Consider the following 25,762-nt stretch of genomic DNA (forward strand, 5'->3'; position numbering starts at 1 on the left):
ATCTATATGGCGCTGATCTTGTTGCTTTTCTCTCTCGTGTGAGTTCCACACATTCACTCTACGGTGTTGTTTACCTGCGCGAGCTGATGACATCACTACTTCACGTTAACTTTTTTTTTCCTCAATTTTGTGTGGAAAAATGCGGGGATTATGCGACCTTTTAAGAAATATGCGGCCTTTTAAAAATATGCGCTATTTTGCTGATTATGCGGTAAATTATGCGATCGCATAATCGCGTTTTTCTGGAGGGTCTAATACATCATGATATAATGCAAATAACATTTACATTGTTTTGAAAAAATAAATCAAAATATTTCAGATATGTTTAGACTTTATAAACACCTAGTGACATTTATTTTTTTAAATATCGTCAAAGAAATTGAAAATGACAAACAGCTTTGGGGTACATCACAATTCCTTTATTTGTCCCAAACAGGAAAGTTACACAATATAAAATACAGCACTACAATTTTAAAATAAAACCTGATAAAGAAAACAGGTATACATTCAGCTGGATATGAATATGAGGAGTACGTCCACCCTCAGACTCATCCGTCCTCGGACAGTCCTCTGTGCCTGGAGCCATCAGGCTGAACAGCCGGGGCCAAACCTGTAACCCAGTGACAGTAACGGTACTGTTTGTACAAAGACCTGCCCACTTACATGTAAATATATCTAACAATCCAAACCCAAATATGTAAATATCTTAACAGTTACTATATTATTTTATTTGTGTATCATTTTCTATCCTTGTGAATCTGTGCTGTCCTGTGTTTCACTCTCACTCTGTTTCTGCTCCACACAGGGATGAATAAAGGTCCATTTTATCTTAGCTGACGCCAAAGCGACTTACAATTACCAATTACAGGGACATTCTCCCCGGAGTAACTAAGGACTAAGTGCCTTACTCAAGGGCACACTAGTGGTGGTGTTCCTGGCGGGATTTGAACTCACAACCTTTCCAACCTTCAGCCCACCTCACTATCCATTAGACCACCACTAACCCCTTCCCTATCTCCTTCTTTATGAAATGAGTGTAACATGTAGAAGGAAGTGTGGGAGATAACAAGTAAACATAGAGTTAGATACATATTCTTGTACCAGCCAAAGATGGAATAACTAAGAAGCAGGCAGTATCAGTAATAATCTCAACGAGGAATGTATCGCACAACAATGTGGAAAGAGATTTTCAAGAGGTAACAAATCAATTAAACAAGAATGAATCAGAAGTAAACAGTTTCATAACATCCTGCTCTTACATGTAGTACAAGTAGTACTAATAAGTGATATTATATATAATGATATAACACTCAGTCTGTGACATCCTTATCCACCTTTTCATGATAATGTGAACACTTGAAGGAACATGTTTACTGCACAGCTTTTACTTCTAGTCTAGTACAGTGTGGTATTAATATGTTTCTTCCATCTTTCATTCTGATTATCTCCATCATTCACTGACTCGTGTTTTGATTTCATTCGGAGAAGACGCACTTTATACAAGCAGTGTTTCTAAATACACAGTATCTTAACAAGAAGACTAAGCTATACTGTTCTGTTCGAAAATCAATAAGCCTTTTATCAACAAAGAATAAAGCTGCCTTTAGGTCCATTAGATCTGCTCAGGTGATAGCAGTGATTTAAAACTAGAAACAATATGATCAGAATCAGAATACCTGTATTAGTCCCACAGAGGGGAAATTTGCATCGTTACAGCAGGAAAGAGCCACAGACAGCTTAATATGATTTATTAAATGTATTTGTCATTTGAATACAATAAAGTAATAACATATTGAGACCTGGGTTTAATAGCACTTCACTGTTAGAATTACTTTGGGTTTTATCATGTGCTGATATTATTTCATTGTATAACTTCATCTTTTTCGCTTTCTCTTTACTTGCTGCCTGCATCTGTAGCCTGTTAGCGACACATTGTAATATGATGAACAATAAATAAATAGGTCTACATTGTTAACACTGTGGTCATCTGACAGATATGATAAATATATTCATTGCATTTACTCGAATGGCTCCAGGTTTAGTGTCTTTCTTTTAGTAGCAACTGGAAAAAGACCTCTTTACGTGAGCTCCCTTCTGATTGGACGATCGTCGATACCCCCACTGATGGCCAATCAGAGAGCAGCTGGTGGATATAAAGAGCCGCTGTGGAGAGCAGAGAGTCACACTTCGTTGTAAACCCGAGAAATCAGTTATGTCAGGAAGAGGGAAGACCGGAGGAAAGGCCCGAGCCAAGGCTAAGACCCGCTCCTCCCGGGCCGGGCTCCAGTTCCCAGTCGGCCGTGTCCACAGGCATCTGAGGAAGGGTAACTACGCCCACCGTGTCGGTGCCGGAGCCCCGGTGTACCTGGCCGCTGTGCTGGAGTACCTGACCGCTGAGATCCTGGAGCTGGCTGGAAACGCCGCCCGGGACAACAAGAAGTCCCGTATCATCCCCCGCCACCTGCAGCTCGCCGTCCGCAACGACGAGGAGCTGAACAAGCTGCTGGGAGGAGTGACTATCGCTCAGGGAGGCGTGCTGCCCAACATCCAGGCTGTGCTGCTGCCCAAGAAGACCGAGAAGGCCTCCAAGAAGTGAAGACCCTGAACCCGCTTCATCAAACAACGGCTCTTTTAAGAGCCACACACTTCTGTCCAGAGAGCTTTCCTTCATCAAACCTGTGCCTCTATTATAGTTTGGACAGTTTCATTCAACTATCGTTGCCGTTTCCATAGAGCTTCAAAACATTTACTAATTCAGGTCCGCTATTATGAGAATACTTTAAACCTATTGGGTTCATAACTACTTCAAACCCCTGTACAAGTTGACCCAGTGTGTGTGATCAGTGTAACAGTATATGAAAATAACACGTGTAGCACAGTATTTCCAGAATTAAAGGTGTATATGGAGAGACAGAACTTTATATTTGATACTATTGTCATGCAGTTAAATAGCACTGGAGGGACCTTGGCTCCTACTTGCTCCATCCTTCTACAACAGGTGTATTTATACAGATGTCATGAGACGCTTCATTGCACACAGGTTACCTCTTCATCTGTTATGTCACTTGTGTATTTAACGAATAATTCATGTCTAGTTTGATTTAGATCCCCCTAGTTAAGTAATTAACTCTTATGTGAGACAAATCTTATATTTTTATACAGTTTCCGTCGGATCTGACTTTCTGAGCTGCAGAATAAATATACCGTATATCTATTATTTATGCTGTCAATACAATGTGTCAAAAATCACTATCAACAAAACAAGAATGTTTCCATTGCTGAAACGAAATTGCAATTAATTTACCAAGCTTGTCAGAGCTCAAATATATAGAGTATTAATATATGAATGGAAGCAGTGTTATGCTTATGTGTCTGTTACTTAGCATATTAAATGTATCATTAAATATGTGGTACATTTCTTGATTATTAATGTCATCATTGTTGCCATGGCAGCACAACTTAACTCAGGGTCTGTGTATAGCGTGTACAACTATTGACATGTCAAAAGCATTAACTGTATGGGCTATACAGTATTTAAACATTATATATTTTCTGTCTCTTGTTTTTTTTTCAATTATAAATGTTATTCGGGGGTTTTATGACATATTAAGGAACCTTTAATCATCAAACCTTTAGTATAAAGCCTGCGCGAATTGGATAAACAATATTTAAAAGAAACAAAATGTGCTGGAAGATGATGTGGAGGCTGCAGCGTTGGCCCCGCCTAGCAGCCTTCCCGCTGTCCGTCTTCTCTTAGGTCCGCAGTGAATATTGAAATACTGCCGGTCAGACTGCTTCCACTCATTCGTTTTGAACAACCCGATCTACCAAGACTCCAAAATGAGTGGACGAGGAAAAGGAGGAAAGGGACTCGGCAAAGGAGGCGCTAAGCGTCACCGCAAAGTGCTCCGTGATAACATCCAGGGCATCACCAAGCCCGCCATCCGCCGTCTGGCTCGCCGCGGCGGAGTGAAGCGTATCTCCGGTCTGATCTACGAGGAGACCCGCGGTGTGCTGAAGGTGTTCCTGGAGAACGTGATCCGTGATGCCGTCACCTACACCGAGCACGCCAAGAGAAAGACGGTGACCGCCATGGATGTGGTGTACGCTCTGAAGAGGCAGGGCCGCACCCTGTACGGCTTCGGGGGATAAGCAGCTGTCAGATCGACCAACCAAAGGCTCTTTTAAGAGCCACCCAATTTACATAAAGAGTTTCCTTTTACTATGCGTCTTTTAAGATCACTCATGTTTGAGTCAAATATAATAAAACACTTGAAGAGAGGTACACTTTAAAAAAAATTAATTTCTCTAAAACGGGACTAACTTACAAATAAGTATTTAACATTTCATCTTTTTTTTCATCATTCCTTATGTTACCCAAGATGAATATTTTAATTCAATATATCAGATACCATGGTGGATTCAGACAGTGTGTGTGTTTCCTGTGGGTAGTGTCCACAGTAATCAATGGATTAATGTCTAATATGTAATGTAAGGCGCTTTGAACACTTGGGAAAGCCCTAAAGTAAATACCATGAATTACAAAGTCCAAATGTATTTCAATAGTCAGGAAATTATTTCTCACAGCATCATTATTGGTTGTCTGAAACGCAATCCATTTATTTTCACACTTCACGTCAACTACGTGGGTGTTGGCATGAACACAGAAACGTTGTCTTTAATTGTGCATCAAGCCTGTGTATAACCTGCGGGCTAATGACAACATCATTTTTACTTCACTTAAACTCTGGAATTATTAATTGGCTTTTATAACATATTGTAGTGCCGAGAGAAGGGAGGCGGTGGATCGGAGGTACAAATCTGGCTTTATTGAGGAGCAGAAATCGACATGCTGTCAGGTCGAGCCGAGAAGAGTAAGAGAAAGTGAAAGGGACACACACAGGGTGTTTCTCAATCGCGAGTACGCTTGCTTGGTAGCACATGTCTGCCGAGCATCTTGCTTCAGAAGCGAGTCAAGAATACTTCCTGGCATTCGGAAAACGAAGTGTGGAACACGCTAGCAAGTGTGCAGGTGTGCGTCATATGAGAGGCCCCGCCTTACATCTTCCGCCACAGATTTGGGGAAATTGGTCCGTGCGCAAAGCATTGTGGGGATTTTAAGACCGCGGAGTCTACTCATGTGCAGCCTCGATATTTCTCCAAACGGAGTACGCCGGGCTCGGTAGATTTCCAAGTATGCTGGAGATTGGAACAGTACTTCGGCGGCACTCGATGACGTAGTATGCTTGAAATAGTGGCTCTGAAGCAGCTTTACTCGCGATTGAGAAACACCCACACTGTAGGTACTCCGGAGGTACCGTCAACATATATGTCCGGGCGGAAACAATACCCCCAACCTGTAGTTCCATGCGTGAATTATGTACCCTAGTTAAATAGTGGTCACTACAATATATATGTTTTGGGTGCCTGTTGGCCTGGTGGGAAGAAGAAACTTTGCATTAGTCTGTGTTAAGTCAAGTTGGTAAGCTATATAACTTGGAAGAAAACTGCTCCCAGCAGTCTTTTTTGCGCATGCTCAGTCCACCTCAGAATACGCTACATCCACCTTGGGAAACGACCAATCCGATGCGAGCAACAACGCAGTTGTATTTGCATAGGGTGGCTATAAATATACCGCTCTGCCCGGCGCAGTCAATAGCTCTATCAGACCTCGACCCGTAATCATGCCTGCAGACGCACCCCCTGTGAAAGCGGCCAAGAAGGGCTCCAAGAAAGCCGTCGCTAAGACCGCCAGCAAGACCGGCAAGAAGAGGAGAAAGTCCAGGAAGGAGAGCTACGCCATCTACGTGTACAAAGTGATGAAGCAGGTGCACCCCGACACCGGTATCTCCTCCAAGGCCATGGGCATCATGAACTGTTTCGTGAGCGACATCTTTGAGCGCATCGCCGGGGAGGCCTCCCGTCTGGCTCACTACAACAAGCGCCGCACCATCACCTCCAGGGAGATCCAGACCGCCGTCCGCCTGCTGCTCCCCGGAGAGCTGGCCAAGCACGCCGTGTCTGAGGGCACCAAGGCCGTGACCAAGTACACGAGCTCCAAGTAAACCCGACACACCGCAAACAACGGCTCTTTTAAGAGCCACCAAACCCATCCAAAGAGCTTATCCTGTTATACTTAGCGATAGTAAATGGACACATTTATATTACATGTCGTGCCTCTGCCACCACAAACTCTAAGAACTCAAGCAACAATTCAAATTGTGTTTATTGCTGACATTTAAAGCATTCACTCTGAATGATTGATACAGGTAATATGTAATAAGTGATTGTGTTTAAGAAGAGAACACTTCACCGTTTAGTAATGTCAAAAACACAATGCTTTGCATGTTTTAAATAAATAATACAAATAAACTCATACTTTTATAAAGGGTTCTAATTTTACTGCAGAAGTCCATGATTAATGTCTTGCATTCACACTGAAAGGTGGTGCAATTTAAAGACTGTTTCTGCAACACTACATGATCAATTAATGATTTATTTTTGGATCCCAAATGTTAATTCTCATATTTAACGTTTGGGAGTTGACTAAATTCTCAATTTTTTTCACAAAAATTGAATCATAGTTATACTTTAGAAAGGGACAATTCATTTTTGCTCAGCTCAACTAAACAAACCTAAGGTTTTATTATACAAAATCATAAACAAAACAAACGTTTATTTTCGAGAGTCCCCGGATCATCCCCTGTGGAGGAGTGGTTTACTTTGTCCAATAGTAAAGCAGCTACAGCGCACGTGTCTCCCGGCCTGCTCCGGCAGCTCCTTCATAAATCCGCTGCTCACAGACACACAGCATTCCTCCTCTCGCTGTGAACACTGAGAAACTACAATGGCCAGAACCAAGCAGACCGCCCGTAAATCCACCGGAGGAAAGGCTCCCAGGAAGCAGCTGGCCACCAAGGCTGCCCGTAAGAGCCATGGATGTATAATAAGAACTGGATACAGCGTGGGAGGCGGGGCCTCATTAATTCCTATGAGAGTTGCTCATTCGCGCATGATGATAAAATGGCCCAACTTTTGAGAGAGCGAAACGTCACAGATTACCCGGCATGCCTGAGAAGTACCCGTATGTGCGCTCATAGCGCATGCGCAACTTTAACCATGCCCCCCAAAATGCTCGTTCACATCAAGCACGTCAATTTGCGTACACGTAACAGCACCGCACGTTCATGACAGCATGGTAATGTTTGTTATGATAGATTTGATATTAACGAGGCGGCAGTTAGCAGCTAGCGGTTAGCTAGTAATTATGCTAATTTACACATCAATCGTTATGTACTTTTATATTACGCTGTAACAGGATCTAGTGATATCCAAGCAACAGAGCTTCATTTAGCAGGAAAGAATTATTGCTGTGTATATATATATATATACACAGTGCAATAAGCTTCTTAGTGCAATAAGAAGCTACAGGGACGTTAATCTACGTCGGTAATATTAACTTTATTTAATACAACATTTACGGTACAAGATTTAATCATACAGCCCATGTAGTATAATATTTTACAAATGATGAATTACAGCAAACATGTGCAATATATCCATTATTACAGCTCTGTGGGCTGGCAGTAAGGCGATATGGGTCCGTTCTTATTGTGCATCCATGGGTAAAGATAAACGCATGTAGTGCTGAACACGTAACATGAACGTGCCGGGCGGCGCGGTCCCGTGGGTTAGATGCGCGTTCATAATGCAGAGGGAAATAACTCTCAGAATAACGTTATTAGCACATTTTACAACTTGAGGAACGAATGTTTTTAATAAGGGCTATACAAGTGTTCATACTGGGTAGTTTATTTAGTTTAAAAAAAATTATCCAACGATTTACAGACCACTCTTTCCCCATGTAAGTCAATGGGAAAAAGTGTTTCCGGGCCTGGCAACCAAAAGGAAGTGTAGTACCGCCGTTTGGCCAGCACGAATATTTTCATCAGAGTCCGGCGCACTTCCTGGGGGCTTGGTAAGAGCGCCCCGGCCACCGGCGGCGTGAAGAAACCTCACCGTTACAGGCCCGGTACCGTGGCTCTGAGGGAGATCCGCCGCTACCAGAAGTCCACCGAGCTGCTGATCCGCAAGCTGCCTTTCCAGCGCCTGGTGAGGGAGATCGCTCAGGACTTCAAGACCGACCTTCGCTTCCAGAGCTCCGCCGTCATGGCTCTGCAGGAGTCCAGCGAGGCCTACCTGGTCGGCCTGTTCGAGGACACCAACCTGTGCGCCATCCACGCCAAGAGGGTCACCATCATGCCCAAGGACATCCAGCTGGCCCGCCGCATCCGCGGAGAGAGGGCTTAGTGACTGAGGCCTCCTTCACACGGGAACGTTTGCGTTTATGCACAGTATGCGTATTCAAAAAAGTCTTCCGTTCACATGCATTCGTTTCATTTAACGTGTCTGTTCAAACGAGACCGCTGGAAACGCTGTAGTACATATGCCGGGACTGTAATGGCGCATTTCCACTACACGGTCGGCCTCGGCCACACTCGGTACGGCTCGGTACGGCTTGGCCACGTTGGGCCTTAACAGGGCCGACTCACTTCATGCTGCGCTTCCATTACAGTTTAGGAACTGGGGCAGTTACTATAGTAACGCAGTGTAGGCGGAGCGACGCTGCATACAACTGCCGTGACGTCATCTTCAATGCGACACAACACGCAACAATGGAGGATGTGGATACCATCGTTAAGTTGTTTCTGTGTCTGTGGTGTTTTATCACAGCAAGAAGGAAGACTTTGTTTCGAAAAAGGCGGCTTATAGCAAGACGTAAGAGAGAAGAAGCTCATGGGAGACTTATGGCAATCGCAGAAAGCAGCAGAGACTACTCCGGCACGACTCAACGCTACTCGGTAAGCTAACGTTCGCTAACTAGCAATGTGTTTCACGCTCACTATACGACCAAAGTGTTCCAAGTATTTAATTAATTGTAGCTACCACTTTTACGTATTAAAATATGTATGCTTTTGTTTGTGTATTTCAGACGTTAGGTCGCCGCCGCAGACCATGTGTTTGGATGCTCGACCGAGCTACCGAGTGGTGGGGTGTGATTGTTCCGTCTTTCACACACACTCAGTGGGTGGAAAACTTTAGGATGTCTGAGGACACATACACCTACCTGTGCAACAAACTGCGGCCAGCGATGGAGAGACAGGACACATCATTCCGCAAGTGTATACCTCTAGAGAAGAGGGTGGCCATCGCACTGTGGAAGCTTGCGACCGGCTCAGAGTACCGAAGCATTGGGCATCTTTTCGGGGTGAGCAACACAACTGTGTGCCGGTGTGTGCAAGACTTCTGTGCTGCTGCAGAGACTTTGTTAGTGCCGGAACTAATTCGTTCACCAGACCGGGAGAAGTTTGCAGAAATGGCCGACTACACTGAGACGAGGTGGGGGCTCCCACAGTGTGTAGGTGCTATTGATGGATCACACATACCCATCTTGGCACCACAGGAATACCACTGTGACTATTTTAACCGTAAAGGCTGGCACTCCATCATCCTTCAAGGAGTTGTTGATGGTAGGGGACATTTCTGGAATGTGTTTGCAGGAATGCCTGGGAGCATGCATGATGCTCGGGTTTTGAGGCTGTCCTCATTGTGGGAGTTGGCCAGTCGTGGCAACTACTTTCCAGCTTGCACCAGGAACATTGGTGGGGTTAATGCTGGCTACTACATCCTGGGAGACAATGCCTATCCCTTACAAAACTGGCTCATGAAAACGTTCCCTGACAATAGACAGCTGACAGCAGAACATGTGATCTACAACAAGGGCATTTGCAGAGCACGGGTAGTGGTCGAAAACGCATTTGGTAGACTGAAGGGAAGGTGGCGTTGCCTCATGAAAAGGAATGACTGTGATGTGAACCTTGTGAAATCTATGGTGCTGACATGCTGTGCTCTGCATAACCTCTGCGAGACTCATGGAGAGGCCTACGATGATGAATGGGATGCACCAGCAGCAGCAGCAGAGCCTGGGGTGGCAGTGGCACAAGGTGCAGAGGAGGGGGGCACTGACATAAGAGAGGGTTTGATGCGCTACCTGAATAGCAATTGAAAGATTGTGGGCCATTTAAGGGTAGTGACATTTTGTTTTGTGTTTATTATTACTACATTGTGTTGAACATAAATAAATCTTTTTTTCTCTTTCACATAGATGTGTTTGTCAAATGATTTAAACCAAAAAAATGTTATCAGAATTGACTATTTAGTAAATATTAGAATGTCAAGTACCAGTAAGTACTGCCCCATAAGAACCGTTGAGCAAATATCAGATCCTGAAAAGAAAATCTCTAAATTAAGCAAATATCCAAGTAAACTAAACAAATACAAATGATGTCTTATCATCCTCTTTCCGTTTTTTTTTCGAAATACCCCCTTCCAGTTTATTTATAAAAGGTAGTTTTCGACTTTAATGTGTCAGTTACCAAACAATGTTTTAGAGGAGGACCTCAAGCTAGCAAACTATTTCTTGCTTTAAATCTATTCTTCAAATTCCCTTTTTATCTTATGCCCTTTTTCCTAACTGGTGTTTCTTATTGCTTTATAAATTCATGTACAATGTTAGATCCCCAAATGTTATTAGTAGCCTATTTTTATTATTATTTAGAACAAATATAGGCCTATAACTTCAGCCTCAAAGTTATGTGCATATGTGCATTTTTTTTTTAAAGGTTGGACTAAGACACAATTATCAGTGATTTTGTTCTGCTGATTTAAAGGCCTTTAATGAAACGTGTACATTTCATTTCTGTTTATCATTGGATGACAAAAGTGTGTGTGAGTGGCAACCCAGTGACTTTGTTTACATGGTCCCTAAAATCAGTTGGTTAATCAGATTATGGCAGGAAATCAGACGATGCATTTATCAACAAGAGATAAGATGAGAAGTACTTTATTGAATTATAAAAAAGCCATGGCATTGTACAAAATAAAATAATGTGTTGCAGCATAAAAAGGCAAGATATTGTACAAAATTTAAAAATGTTGCTGCAGCATAAAAAGGCATGGCATTAAAAAAAAAAAAAAGGGTAAAACATGTACAAGACACTGCTGTGGCAATTATAGAGGTTGGTCATCTTCATGAAGAGACGGGCCACGTTGGCTGTTCACAACCTGGCCAAGAGTGCACAGGAAGGCTATGTTAAATGCCTGCGTTTGAGCGCTCTCCTCCCTTCTGAAGGCCATTTCCTCCTGCCTTGCCCGGACAGTTTCCTCCATGGTCAGCTGCCAGTGCCGATCCACCTGGGCCAGGCTCCGTACATGGTGCCGTTCCTCCTGTGCCAGGTGCTCGTCTCCTCCTCGTTTCCTCTTGCCTGTATGATGATAAGATAATTATAGCAATAAGAATTAGCAATAACAATGAAAAACACAGGACAGGTACAGGTCACACAATGATTGTGAAAGTGAATTACATTATGTCCAGCCTGTTGATAATGAATATAAATATATGTATATAATAGGATGTCACACAAAATTGTACTAGCTGCTTACTAGCTAGTAACTTGTAACAGAGCACTTCCACACACTGGTATAGCTTATTTTACTTACTGACTATGGATGATCTAAAGTTTAAAAAAAAGTCACAATTGCAGTCGTTTTGCCATGCCTATTTCTTACCTAGAACACGCTGCGGTGTCGCGATGGCACTCGGCGTTGGTGGTTGAGTTGTCGGGTGTTCGGTTGGGCCTGGTGTCTGGGGTCGAGTTGGGGTCCCTTCTGGATTCGACGACGACGACGAGGACGGATCACCCATTACTCGGGACTGTTCCTCCTCACTCGAGACAATGGCATCATCTATAACAGCAACATGACTTGTTAATTCCACAAACTACTGCAGCACAATACTAAATAGCAACAACAACAACTGTAGAAAAGAAAAACTGAACGTAAACAATGGCACACGTGGTGGTAGCAAACAATAGCTCTAGCTAATGCTATCTGCCCTAGCTATGTAGCTCTTCGGGGATCCATACAAGCATGGGTTGTAGAACTTAAATGTAAGGATAAAATAGACTAGCAAATAACAGAGCGTGAGCAAAGACTTACCATGCAGAGACTCCAGCAACGCGGTTGCAGAGTCCAGGCCTCCCTCCCTCCCAACGCTGGACGGTCTATGGCCATAAATGTCGTCCATCAGATCGAACCACTTCCAACTTCTCCTATCCGAACCACTCCGGCCGTTGTGGTCCTTGACGGCTCGATATTCACTCTTCAGCTTTTTCAATTTGTCCCGACACTGCTGGAAAGTCCTTGAGTATCCGCGTACGGACAACAGTGCAGAGACCTCCTGGAAAACTTTTAGGTTCCGTGTTGTGCCGTCGAGCTCCCGCTGTATTTTATCATCTGCTATAAGATGGAGGAACGTCGTGACCTCGTCAACGGACCACGGTGTGCTTTTTTTTGACATTTCTAGCTTCTCTGTTTTCAAAAATGCTGCAAGCATCACATTATATGCGACGCTAGGGATGATCAACTCGCGCGAGAATTGTGACGATTCTCTCTGACCAATCAGCAGTCCGCCCAGTTGTTGGCCCGCTAGTGTGGCCTCGATAGAACCACAATTTTCTAGGGCCAGAAAAGAGGGGAAAAAGTGGCCCCGCGCCGTGCCGCGCCGGAACGAGGCCTAGTGGAAGCACAACCAAAAAAGGGGACGGCACGACACGGCACGCTTAAAGCGAGCTACGCGCTGCAATGGAAATGCGCCATAAGTGGCGCTGTAACTTCCGCCAAAATACACCAAAAGCAGCGAAGAAGAGCAGCCTGGAGCAGCCCCGCAGCAATGTTGCCATGGCTACCCTTCTGTTTATGCTCCGCGGTGTATTTAGCAACATGTAGTTCATGTAATTCTCCATGTCCACTTGTTGCTGATGGTTGTGGTAGAGGAGCTGTAGATGTTGCACTAATATCTGTAGCATGGTCAGTAGCAGTAGCACTAGCAGTAGCTACTGACAGGAGGAAGTGTGTGTGGCGATTGCTGGTATTCAGCGGGATATAGTAATTTCCTCAGCATATGGATAAATGCAACGGGGAAGTTAACTGAAAGAAACCGAATCTGTGGATATTGCATCGACCGACCAAGAAGCACGTCTCTGGAGAGGACGCGCTCAGAAAGAGAGATATTCTCTACAAACACCGGGTGAGATCGCTCCTCTGGGACACGCCGGTCCTCTGCCTACAAACAGGCGCAGGAGCAATGAACAATAATGGCCTGGATTAGGCAGTAAAGACAAGTTTGGTGTATCGCAGAGCGGACTTTTTATTTTTGTTTGTGTTGTTTGGCTGGAAAATTGTCAATATAATGGATCAATGCATGAAATCTGACTCTGTTTATTTTGTTTAAGGAGTATATTGGGCGTTAACAATTCTGGTTTGCCTTTTATAATATTATTTCATTCAAGAACCCCTTGTGCGTTTAATTAACACAGCTATTTTTGATAGTTGCTACAGCAGTGAGCGGGAGAGGTGGGGCTATCGTTATTTTTTTCAGGAAATATTCGTATAGAGGTGATTACACGGACTCGGTTGACCCCCCAGAGAGTTTCATTTGCAAATCTATCCACCTTGGGACCCGTTATCGTTTGTGGGGTCCGTTTCTATCGGCCTCGTGTAAATAATAGGGCTATACGCACGCGAAACTATGCAGATACAAGCAGTTTTCTCCTCGTGTAAACGGCGCCTGAGACCTGGGGCCTCATTTATAACGCCTTGCGTAGGATTGACGTAGGAAGGTTGCTTACGTAGTACAAAGCACAAAAATAGGTACATACATTTTCCGCCATTTTCCGATTCACAAAACATTGCGTACCGGCGAGGGAAGTGCGTACGGCACTCCCTACGCCTGTTTCCCTTGATAAATCACAATCGACTCGTAACGCCCATATTTGCCTATACATAGTCAAAGAAACGCCCATTCATTCATTCATTTTGACTGACTGCATGAAGAAGATCGCAGGAAATTACGATAGAACAGCTAAAAAAGACATCTCACACCGTGTCAGATTTTGTTTATTGTGGGGAGGTCGAGATAAATCATGTTGTTTGGTGGATGCAGTTTGAACCAGAGTAGCAGCATGGAGGTCGGATCGTCACCAAAATAAATAAATAAGTGGTCCGAAAAAAGTTAATGACAAAACAAATACACATAACCTTCCTCAGGCAGTGTGTTTGTCCCGGGGACAGGAGACACCCCCTTGATGAGAAACTGTAAGAAATGATGGGGGAATCCCTCCGGAGTGGAGTCATGACGACTGGATCTGAATTATTTTTGTTGTATTTGGTGGTTTGTGTTCCAGAGGCCTGTACTACGAAGCTGGTTCAACCTAACCTGGATATGTTGGAGTTAGCCGGTTGGCCTAAGCCAAAACATACGCGCTGGCGCTAAACTGTACTACGACGCTGGTTATCAAGTGGATCGCTCAAGCCGCCGTGTCCTATCTAGTTAGGTGTGCGTTCACATGAAAGGGGTGGTATTTGGAGCATTCGACCAATCTCAAACACGGAGAAGCGTACTGACAGCGCAGCGTCATACTTCCTGAATGAAAAGTGAACTTTAATATTAGTCAAATATGAAGAAGTTAAACTTTAAACATCCATGACTTAAACACTTTACCCAGGATAAAAGCCACATAGCTGCACCTGCAAGGTGAATACAGCTGGTAAAAGAAAAAGTGTTTGAATGCGTACATTAACAGGTTTATGAAATCACTGCCCCGTCCAAGACACGAGTGGATCTGACTTTAATTAGGAGAATTTGACTCGAGTGTTTCGTCAACTTAATGTGTTGCTTAAAATAATACTTCTGCATACAGTATGTGACACTGTGAGTGTTGCACGGCCAGATACGGCTCAAGAAGCTGACTCAAATAAGGAAATATATGATACATTATGATGTGATATGATATGAATGATAATGGGACACATCTACGTCTGCACTCACAGTGCCGCGGACTGTACTTAATGTTACTCTGATCCGGTTACTTATGTCGTGGCAGATATTTAAGTAAGCTTTCTTAACGCTAATGTTATAATAGTCAGATTGCTCTGAAGATGGGAGGGGATATTCTATTAATTTTCACGTTCACACAGTCAGTTGATTTTGGCCGGCAGTCTTTCCTGCAACGGCAGTTTTTCTGTATTTCCTCTATCCTGTAATATGAATTGATAGCTTTAAACTCCGCACACGGAGCTCTGATTGGTCAGCAGGCAGTGCTTTCACTGAGTTGATCTCTTAGCCTGCCACCTAACCTGCTCCGGAGCAGGTTTGCCGCTCAGCATAAGTTACCATGGAAATCTAGCCTGCTAAAAAGAGAACCAGCGTCGTAGGACCGGAAAGCCCGAGATTTCCCTGAATTTAGCCGGCTAAGCGAAAATCCAGCTTCGTAGTACAGGCCTCTGCTGTCGATCAGCAACTATATATACATAATCCACCAGTTAAAGGAAATACAACTAATGGATTGTGTTATATTAGCTGTACAATTTACCACATATGGTGTTCTTAGTTTCCATACCTCCTGTGTTTTACGAGCGACTTATCAAGTCTTGGCAAACGGCATAAAACACGATTAAACGTGATAGTATATAAAACCATGCTCGTATCTACAACCTATAGAAATGCAAAACGGCGTCAGTTTAGACGTAATTCTGTCCTCCTGCTTACCGCATCATTTATGAGAAAACATTTCATAACATTAACACAACATATTCGAGGTGGTTTTAAATAGCATATCCGTATTTATTTATTTCTCCAAATTATGTTTTTGTGTGCACTGAGGAGTCTCAAACAGGCGTTTGTTTAATCATTTTAAGATTGGCTTTAATCAATGTTTGAAAATGAATTCTTCATATTTGATAAATGAGAGGTAACATTTTATTTATGGTATTATTTCCACATATTTCTCTCCATTCTTCCTTCTGCCAACGGTGACGCAGTTTCTCGTCTCTCCCGTTTGTGTGCTTAGTGCGTACGCATGGGTTAGAGTTTGCGTGGAGGACAGCACATTTTCCCGTCAAGTTAGTATTTTATAAATCGCAAACATTGCGTAGAAACTGGCGTACGCCATTTTTTGAGCGTATATCCCTTTATAAATGAGGCCCCAGGACACCCAAACACAACGGCTCTTTTAAGAGCCACTAAACCTTTTTTAAAGAGTTACAATCCTACGTTATTATAATGATTACACTGGTTCATATTTTACTTAGTTTACTGAACCGTGATGAATGAAACAAGGGAAATTGTTGAGGTTTACTGAAGTTACAAAGACATTAATATATGAGTAACAGGTCAGTGTAAACACAAGCTAATGTCAGTCATGAATCATTCAAACTATTTATATAACCATGTAATGCAGTTCTGAAACATAAGTAATAGGAATATTCCCTAATAGCTTTTGGGGAAGGTTGTTTAAGTTTACTAAAATATATCGTTACAACTGTTTCACTTTATAGAAACTATGGAACAGGTGAGTAGAGCAGCATTGAGTTTCTTATTCTGTCACTAAATTATCCAAATTAAATGTTTCTCATTATTTTAGTCAACCCTAAACAAATTAATATCACCTTTTAATAATGACCTTACATGGAACAAAGTTAAATTCACTTCAGAAAATCTAATCTGTTTTGAGAAAAAAACAAATAATAGTTTAAAGATAGGAACTTTCCATCCTACTGAAAAACAGTGGGATAGAGATTTAAAGGGTGAGTTGGAGTTTAGTCCAACCTTTCATTTGGTTGGTTTATGCTTATTAACTCATATATTATTATTGTGAAGGTAATCAAGAACCATTCCTATAACAATCTGACAACAGAACATTTCATATCAACTTCCATTCATGTAAAGGTAAAAACTATACTAAAATAATAAAAGGCCATAATATAGTTTGTTACTATGCCAATAAAAAAAGTTCATAACATTGTGATTGAGGCAAAGTGACCAAACGGATCATTATGGATTACTTGACTGTATTTGGCTATAGTTCAATAGTTCTACCACCAAGAGGTTTGATGCATCAGTCAAATAAGAAGGCAACTTTTACATTCATTTCACAACAGAGTCAACTACGTTCCTAAAGAATATGACATCAATCTCATAATGAACAATTGTTATGATGAAGAATATAATGAAGACTTCCTGATCATTAAAAATGTACAAAACACCTGTAAGTATTATTGGTGATTTCTATCATATTGTATTACCTTGAAACAGAACTTTGTCACAGTTATAAGTTTGTATTAAAACTGGGAATATTGACTATTTAAATTACACCATGTTCGTTTTAGTTTGTAATTTAAATAATGAGTGTCTTTCCTTTAAAACAGATAAAGGCTACTATTTGGTCTCTAGTGATCATCTGTCAGTCTTATCCAAACATTGTGTTTGCAGATACCACAATAACCTCTATTTCATCCAGATGTAATCATAAGAGCTGTCTGATTTTATTTCAGGTTTCTAACCGAACACTTACTCTCTACATATATGTGGCTCAGTGGATAGAGTGCTGGACTTCGAATCAGGGAGAACCAAGTTCGAGTCCCACTGCAGTTGCCAAGAAAACCCCCGTGAAGAAGGCCACAAAGAGCCCGAAGAAGAAGGTGGTCAAGAAGGCAGCCTCCCCCAAGAAAGCTGTGACCCCCAAGAAGGCAGTGACTCCCACGAAAGCTGTGAAGAAGGTGGTTAAAGCCAAAGCTGCAAAACCAGCGAAGAAGTAAACGTTAGCTCCTCATCAGAAGGCTCTTTTCAGAGCCACCACATGTCCTCCAGAGCTCTCTCCTGAATGTTTCATCTGTTAAAACATGTGAATAAGAGTGGAAGTTGTGCTATTTATTAATTGATATTTTGTAAGCGACAAATCAGAGGAAGACAAAAGCGCATACATCATGATATAATGCAAATAACATTTACATTGTTTTGAAAAAATAAATCAAAATATTTCAGATATGTTTAGACTTTATAAACACCTAGTGACATTTATTTTTTTAAATATCGTCAAAGAAATTGAAAATGACAAACAGCTTTGGGGTACATCACAATTCCTTTATTTGTCCCAAACAGGAAAGTTACACAATATAAAATACAGCACTACAATTTTAAAATAAAACCTGATAAAGAAAACAGGTATACATTCAGCTGGATATGAATATGAGGAGTACGTCCACCCTCAGACTCATCCGTCCTCGGACAGTCCTCTGTGCCTGGAGCCATCAGGCTGAACAGCCGGGGCCAAACCTGTAACCCAGTGACAGTAACGGTACTGTTTGTACAAAGACCTGCCCACTTACATGTAAATATATCTAACAATCCAAACCCAAATATGTAAATATCTTAACAGTTACTATATTATTTTATTTGTGTATCATTTTCTATCCTTGTGAATCTGTGCTGTCCTGTGTTTCACTCTCACTCTGTTTCTGCTCCACACAGGGATGAATAAAGGTCCATTTTATCTTAGCTGACGCCAAAGCAACTTACAATTACCAATTACAGGGACATTCTCCCCGGAGTAACTAAGGACTAAGTGCCTTACTCAAGGGCACACTAGTGGTGGTGTTCCTGGCGGGATTTGAACTCACAACCTTTCCAACCTTCAGCCCACCTCACTATCCACTAACCCCTTCCCTATCTCCTTCTTTATGAAATGAGTGTAACATGTAGAAGGAAGTGTGGGAGATAACAAGTAAACATAGAGTTAGATACATATTCTTGTACCAGCCAAAGATGGAATAACTAAGAAGCAGGCAGTATCAGTAATAATCTCAACGAGGAATGTATCGCACAACAATGTGGAAAGAGATTTTCAAGAGGTAACAAATCAATTAAACAAGAATGAATCAGAAGTAAACAGTTTCATAACATCCTGCTCTTACATGTAGTACAAGTAGTACTAATAAGTGATATTATATATAATGATATAACACTCAGTCTGTGACATCCTTATCCACCTTTTCATGATAATGTGAACACTTGAAGGAACATGTTTACTGCACAGCTTTTACTTCTAGTTTAGTACAGTGTGGTATTAATATGTTTCTTCCATCTTTCATTCTGATTATCTCCATCATTCACTGACTCGTGTTTTGATTTCATTCGGAGAAGACGCACTTTGTACAAGCAGTGTTTCTAAATACACAGTATCTTAACAAGAAGACTAAGCTATACTGTTCTGTTCGAAAATCAATAAGCCTTTTATCAACAAAGAATAAAGCTGCCTTTAGGTCCATTAGATCTGCTCAGGTGATAGCAGTGATTTACAACTAGAAACAATATGATCAGAATCAGAATACCTGTATTAGTCCCACAGAGGGGAAATTTGCATCGTTACAGCAGGAAAGAGCCACAGACAGCTTAATATGATTTATTAAATGTATTTGTCATTTGAATACAATAAAGTAATAACATATTGAGACCTGGGTTTAATAGCACTTCACTGTTAGAATTACTTTGGGTTTTATCATGTGCTGATATTATTTCATTGTATAACTTCATCTTTTTCGCTTTCTCTTTACTTGCTGCCTGCATCTGTAGCCTGTTAGCGACACATTGTAATATGATGAACAATAAATAAATAGGTCTACATTGTTAACACTGTGGTCATCTGACAGATATGATAAATATATTCATTGCATTTACTCGAATGGCTCCAGGTTTAGTGTCTTTCTTTTAGTATCAACTGGAAGGAGACGTCTTTACGTGAGCTCCCTTCTGATTGGACGATCGTCGATACCCCCACTGATGGCCAATCAGAGAGCAGCTGGTGGATATAAAGAGCCGCTGTGGAGAGCAGAGAGTCACACTTCGTTGTAAACCCGAGATATCAGTTATGTCAGGAAGAGGGAAGACCGGAGGAAAGGCCCGAGCCAAGGCTAAGACCCGCTCCTCCCGGGCCGGGCTCCAGTTCCCAGTCGGCCGTGTCCACAGGCATCTGAGGAAGGGTAACTACGCCCACCGTGTCGGTGCCGGGGCCCCGGTGTACCTGGCCGCTGTGCTGGAGTACCTGACCGCTGAGATCCTGGAGCTGGCTGGAAACGCCGCCCGGGACAACAAGAAGTCCCGTATCATCCCCCGCCACCTGCAGCTCGCCGTCCGCAACGACGAGGAGCTGAACAAGCTGCTGGGAGGAGTGACTATCGCTCAGGGAGGCGTGCTGCCCAACATCCAGGCTGTGCTGCTGCCCAAGAAGACCGAGAAGGCCTCCAAGAAGTGAAGACCCTGAACCCGCTTCATCAAACAACGGCTCTTTTAAGAGCCACACACTTCTGTCCAGAGAGCTTTCCTTCATCAAACCTGTGCCTCTATTATATAGTTTTGGACAGTTTCATTCAACTATCGTTGCCGTTTCCATAGAGCTTCAAAACATTTACTAATTCAGGTCCGCTATTATGAGAATACTTTAAACCTATTGGGTTCATAACTACTTCAAACCCCTGTACAAGTTGACCCAGTGTGTGTGATCAGTGTAACAGTATATGAAAATAACACGTGTAGCACAGTATTTCCAGAATTAAAGGTGTATATGGAGAGACAGAACTTTATATTTGATACTATTGTCATGCAGTTAAATAGCACTGGAGGGACCTTGGCTCCTACTTGCTCCATCCTTCTACAACAGGTGTATAACATCCAGGGCATCACCAAGCCCGCCATCCGCCGTCTGGCTCGCCGCGGCGGAGTGAAGCGTATCTCTGGTCTGATCTACGAGGAGACCCGCGGTGTGCTGAAGGTGTTCCTGGAGAACGTGATCCGTGATGCCGTCACCTACACCGAGCACGCCAAGAGGAAGACTGTGACCGCCATGGATGTGGTGTACGCTCTGAAGAGGCAGGGCCGCACCCTGTACGGCTTCGGGGGATAAGCAGCTGTCAGACCGACCAACCAAAGGCTCTTTTAAGAGCCACCCAATTTACATAAAGAGTTTCCTTTTACTATGTGTCTTTTAAGATAACTCATGTTTGAGTCAAATATAATAAAACACTTGAAGAGAGGTACACTTTAAAAAAAATTAATTTCTCTAAAACGGGACTAACTTACAAATAAGTATTTAACATTTCATCTTTTTTTTCATCATTCCTTATCTGTTACCCAAGATGAATATTTTAATTAAATATATCAGATACCACGGTGGATTCTGACAGTGTGTGTCCTGTGGGTAGTGTCCACAGTAATCAATGGATTAATGTCTAATATGTAATGTAAGGCGCTTTGAACACTTGGGAAAGCCCTAAAGTAAATACCATGAATTACAAAGTCCAAATGTATTTCAATAGTCAGGAAATTATTTCTCACAGCATCATTATTGGTTGTCTGAAACGCAATCCATTTATTTTCACACTTCACGTCAACTACGTGGGTGTTAGCATGAACACAGAAACGTTGTCTTTAATTGTGCATCATCAAGCCTGTGTATAACCTGCGGGCTAATGACAACATCATTTTTACTTCACTTAAACTCTGGAATGATTAATTGGCTTTTATAACATATATATGTTTTGGGTGCCTGTTGGCCTGGTGGGAAGAAGAAACTTTGCATTAGTCTGTGTTAAGTCAAATTGGTAAGAGGCATGTTAGCTATATAACTTGGAAGAAAACTGCTCCCAGCTGTCTTTTTTGCGCATGCTCAGTCCACCTCAGAATACGCTACATCCACCTTGGAAAACGACCAATCCGATGCGAGCAACAACGCAGTTGTATTTGCATAGGGTGGCTATAAATATACCGCTCTACCCGGCGCAGTCAATAGCGCTATCAGACCTCGACCTGTAATCATGCCTGCAGACGCACCCCCCGTGAAAGCGGCCAAGAAGGGCTCCAAGAAAGCCGTCGCTAAGACCGCCAGCAAGACCGGCAAGAAGAGGAGAAAGTCCAGGAAGGAGAGCTACGCCATCTACGTGTACAAAGTGATGAAGCAGGTGCACCCCGACACCGGTATCTCCTCCAAGGCCATGGGCATCATGAACTGTTTCGTGAGCGACATCTTTGAGCGCATCGCCGGGGAGGCCTCCCGTCTGGCTCACTACAACAAGCGCCGCACCATCACCTCCAGGGAGATCCAGACCGCCGTCCGCCTGCTGCTCCCCGGAGAGCTGGCCAAGCACGCCGTGTCTGAGGGCACCAAGGCCGTGACCAAGTACACTAGCTCCAAGTAAACCCGACACACCGCAAACAACGGCTTTTTTAAGAGCCACCAAACCCATCCAAAGAGCTTATCCTGTTATATTTAGCGATAATAAATGGACACATTTATATTACATGTCGTGCCTCTGCCACCACAAACTCAAGAACTCAAGCAACAATTCAAATTGTGTTTATTGCTGACATTTAAAGCATTCACTCTGAATGATTGATACAGGTAATACAAAGTGATTGTGTTTAAGAAGAGAACACTTCACCGTTTAGTAATGTCAAAAACACAAAATGCTTTGCATGTTTGAAATAAATAATACAAATAAACTCATACTTTTATAAAGGGTTCTAATTTTACTGCAGAAGTCCATGATTAATGTCTTGCATTCACACTGAAAGGTGGTGCAATTTAAAGACTGTTTCTGCAACACTACATGATCAATTAATGATTTATTTTTGGATCCCAAACGTTAATTCTCATATTTAACGTTTGGGAGTTGACTACATTCTCAATTTTTTTCACAAAAATTGAATCATAGTTATACTTTAGAAAGGGACAATTCATTTTTGCTCAGCTCAACTAAACAAACCTAAGGTTTTATTATACAAAATCATAAACAAAACAAACGTTTATTTTCGAGAGTCCCCGGATCATCCCCTGTGGAGGAGTGGTTTACTTTGTCCAATAGTAAAGCAGCTACAGTTGAGAGTGGGTGCAGCTCTGACAGTGAGATTGAAGATGATAAATACTATGAGAGTGTGAGCGAAAGCCCAGGATCTGACTCTAGCCCTGACAGCCTTACAGCTGGTCAGCGAGTCAGCATGCCCCTCTACTCGCCCCCTGAGAGTCACTCGGGGTCTTTTTCTCCGACTCCGGATTATCCGGACCCCCGAGTGAGGCTCAGAGGGAGGCCCCGTTTGAGGTCTCTAAAAAAAAGAGACCTGGAAGCAGAAACTTGAACGAAATAGAAAAACGGGCTAATTTAGAGATGTAGAGTGTAAGATGTGGCACGGGGGAGAATGTGTTGTCTCCGTCGGAGATGGCGGAGCTGATGAAGTTGGCATTTGTGGTTTGTGATGGATTGTTATTGCGGAAATGAAAAATGTCTACTTGTTGGTATTTATACTGCCCCTGACGCAACAAGTGGGTTACAGGTATTTAGAAAACTTGGAGAGGTTTTAACGGTGGGTTATAGAATTGTATTGGGTGGAGATTTTAATGCAGTAACGGAAGACATAGATAAGAATGTGATATAGATAATTACAGACGTTTAACTATGAATACTGATTATAATAAAAATGAATAGATTAACAGATATATTAGATAAAATAATAGATAGAGCAAACAAGTGCTGTAAAAGGTCGCCTCATGTGGGACAACTTATCAACGAACTAAAAAGGAAAACCCTGGACAAATGTTGAGTCTCTGACCGAACTCGCTGGAATATGGACGTGCTCTCTGTTTATGTTATTTATATATGTATGCATTGTGAGTTATGTGTATTATTAATGTAACTTGTGTATATCATGTACTGCCAAATAATTTAAAATAAAGTTTTATAAAAAAAAAAAAGAAGAGGGCGACGTGGTTCCGGGGGGGCTGCTTGTGGTGGATTGTTTTTGTGGAAATGAAAAATGTCGACTTGTTGGTATTTATACTGCCCCTGACGCAACAAGTGGGTTACAGGTATTTAGAAAACTTGGAGAGGTTTTAACGGTGGGTTATAGAATTGTATTGGGTGGAGATTTTAATGCAGTAACGGAAGACATAGATAAGAATGTGATATAGATAATTACAGACGTTTAACTATAAATACTGATTATAAGATACTAGCAAAAAAAAATAATGAATAGATTAACAGATATACTAGATAAAATAATAGATAAAGAGCAAACATGTGCTGTAAAAGGTCGCCTCATGTGGGACAACTTATCAACGAACTAAGAAGAAAAACCCTGGACAAATGTTGAGTCTCTGACCGAACTGAGTCTCGCTGGAATATGGACGTGCTCTCTGTTTATGTTATTTATATATGTATGCATTGTGTGTTATGTGTATTATTAATGTAACTTGTGTATATCATGTACTGCCAAATAATTTAAAATAAAGTTTTATAAAAAAAAATAATAAAGCAGCTACAGCGCACGTGTCTCCCGGCCTGCTCCGGCAGCTCCTTCATAAATCCGCTGCTCACAGACACAGCACTCCTCCTCTCGCTGTGAACACTGAGAAACTACAATGGCCAGAACCAAGCAGACCGCCCGTAAATCCACCGGAGGAAAGGCTCCCAGGAAGCAGCTGGCCACCAAGGCTGCCCGTAAGAGCGCCCCGGCCACCGGCGGCGTGAAGAAACCTCACCGTTACAGGCCCGGTACCGTGGCTCTGAGGGAGATCCGCCGCTACCAGAAGTCCACCGAGCTGCTGATCCGCAAGCTGCCCTTCCAGCGCCTGGTGAGGGAGATCGCTCAGGACTTCAAGACCGACCTTCGCTTCCAGAGCTCCGCCGTCATGGCTCTGCAGGAGTCCAGCGAGGCCTACCTGGTCGGCCTGTTCGAGGACACCAACCTGTGCGCCATCCACGCCAAGAGGGTCACCATCATGCCCAAGGACATCCAGCTGGCCCGCCGCATCCGCGGGGAGAGGGCTTAGTGACTGAGGCCTCCTTCACACGGGAACGTTTGGGTTTATGCACAGTATGCGTATTCAAAAAAGTCTTCCATTCACATGCATTCGTTTCATTTAACGTGTCTGTTCAAACGAGACCGCTGGAAACGCTGTAGTACATATGCCGGGACTGTAAGTGGCGCTGTAACTTTCGCCAAAATACACCAAAAGCAGCGAAGAAGAGCAGCCTGGAGCAGCCCCGCAGCAATGTTGCCATGGCTACCCTTCTGTTTATGCCCCGCGGTGTATTTAGCAACATGTAGTTCATGTAATTCTCCATGTCCACTTGTTGCTGATGGTTGTGGTAGAGGAGCTGTAGATGTTGCACTAATATCTGTAGCATGGTCAGTAGCAGTAGCACTAGCAGTAGCTACTGACAGGAGGAAGTGTGTGTGGCGATTGCTGGTATTCAGCGGGATATAGTAATTTCCACAGCATATGGATAAATGCAACGGGGAAGTTAACTGAAAGAAACCGAATCTGTGGATATTGCATCGACCGACCAAGAAGCACGTCTCTGTGGAGAGGACGCGCTCAGAAAGAGAGATATTCTCTACAAACACCGGGTGAGATCGCTCCTCTGGGACACGCCGGTCCTCTGCCTACAAACAGGCGCAGGAGCAATGAACAATAATGGCCTGGATTAGGCAGTAAAGACAAGTTTGGTGTATCGCAGAGCGGACTTTTTAATTTTGTTTGTGTTGTTTGGCTGGAAAATTGTCAATATAATGGATCAATGCATGAAATCTGACTCTGTTTATTTTGTTTAAGGAGTATATTGGGCGTTAACAATTCTGGTTTGCCTTTTATAATATTATTTCATTCAAGAACCCCTTGTGCGTTTAATTAACACAGCTATTTTTGATAGTTGCTACAGCAGTGAGCGGGAGAGGTGGGGAGAGGTGGGGCAATCGTTATTTTTTCAGGAAATATTGGTATAGAGGTGATTACACGGACTCGGTTGACCCCCCAGA

The 25,762-nt window shown here is 42.7% G+C and overlaps 5 protein-coding genes across 5 annotated transcripts; all 5 read left to right on the plus strand.

Moving 5' to 3' along the window:
* The first annotated feature begins 2,200 nt into the window (after positions 1 to 2,200).
* On the plus strand, positions 2,201 to 2,643 carry LOC117469566 (histone H2A-like). The gene has a single exon (XM_034114006.1). It carries the CDS (start codon positions 2,213 to 2,215, stop codon positions 2,594 to 2,596), a length of 384 nt encoding a protein of 127 aa, XP_033969897.1. The 5' UTR covers positions 2,201 to 2,212; the 3' UTR covers positions 2,597 to 2,643.
* Positions 2,644 to 5,657: 3,014 nt separating this feature from the next.
* Positions 5,658 to 6,106, plus strand: LOC117469574 (histone H2B 1.2-like). Its single transcript, XM_034114015.1, has one exon. It carries the CDS (start codon positions 5,685 to 5,687, stop codon positions 6,063 to 6,065), a length of 381 nt encoding a protein of 126 aa, XP_033969906.1. The 5' UTR covers positions 5,658 to 5,684; the 3' UTR covers positions 6,066 to 6,106.
* Positions 6,107 to 19,817: 13,711 nt separating this feature from the next.
* On the plus strand, positions 19,818 to 20,254 carry LOC117469570 (histone H2A-like). The gene has a single exon (XM_034114010.1). It carries the CDS (start codon positions 19,824 to 19,826, stop codon positions 20,205 to 20,207), a length of 384 nt encoding a protein of 127 aa, XP_033969901.1. The 5' UTR covers positions 19,818 to 19,823; the 3' UTR covers positions 20,208 to 20,254.
* Positions 20,255 to 21,750: 1,496 nt separating this feature from the next.
* On the plus strand, positions 21,751 to 22,456 carry LOC117469572 (histone H2B 1.2-like). Its single transcript, XM_034114013.1, has one exon. The coding sequence runs from the start codon at positions 21,766 to 21,768 to the stop codon at positions 22,144 to 22,146; it is 381 nt and encodes a 126-aa protein (XP_033969904.1). The 5' UTR covers positions 21,751 to 21,765; the 3' UTR covers positions 22,147 to 22,456.
* A 1,867-nt stretch (positions 22,457 to 24,323) lies between these two features.
* Positions 24,324 to 24,773, plus strand: LOC117469561 (histone H3). Its single transcript, XM_034113999.1, has one exon. The coding sequence runs from the start codon at positions 24,363 to 24,365 to the stop codon at positions 24,771 to 24,773; it is 411 nt and encodes a 136-aa protein (XP_033969890.1). The 5' UTR covers positions 24,324 to 24,362.
* The last annotated feature ends 989 nt before the right edge of the window (positions 24,774 to 25,762 follow it).

This window comes from Trematomus bernacchii, unplaced genomic scaffold, assembly GCF_902827165.1.
Source record: "Trematomus bernacchii unplaced genomic scaffold, fTreBer1.1, whole genome shotgun sequence".
Lineage (NCBI taxonomy): Eukaryota > Metazoa > Chordata > Actinopteri > Perciformes > Nototheniidae > Trematomus > Trematomus bernacchii.

What these genes read in the sequence shown, in the direction of transcription:
- LOC117469574 (XM_034114015.1), top strand. Translation starts at nt 5,685, where the DNA reads ATGCCTGCAGACGCACCCCCTGTGAAAGCGGCCAAGAAGGGCTCCAAG.
- LOC117469570 (XM_034114010.1), top strand. Translation starts at nt 19,824, where the DNA reads ATGTCAGGAAGAGGGAAGACCGGAGGAAAGGCCCGAGCCAAGGCTAAG.
- LOC117469572 (XM_034114013.1), top strand. Translation starts at nt 21,766, where the DNA reads ATGCCTGCAGACGCACCCCCCGTGAAAGCGGCCAAGAAGGGCTCCAAG.
- LOC117469566 (XM_034114006.1), top strand. Translation starts at nt 2,213, where the DNA reads ATGTCAGGAAGAGGGAAGACCGGAGGAAAGGCCCGAGCCAAGGCTAAG.
- LOC117469561 (XM_034113999.1), top strand. Translation starts at nt 24,363, where the DNA reads ATGGCCAGAACCAAGCAGACCGCCCGTAAATCCACCGGAGGAAAGGCT.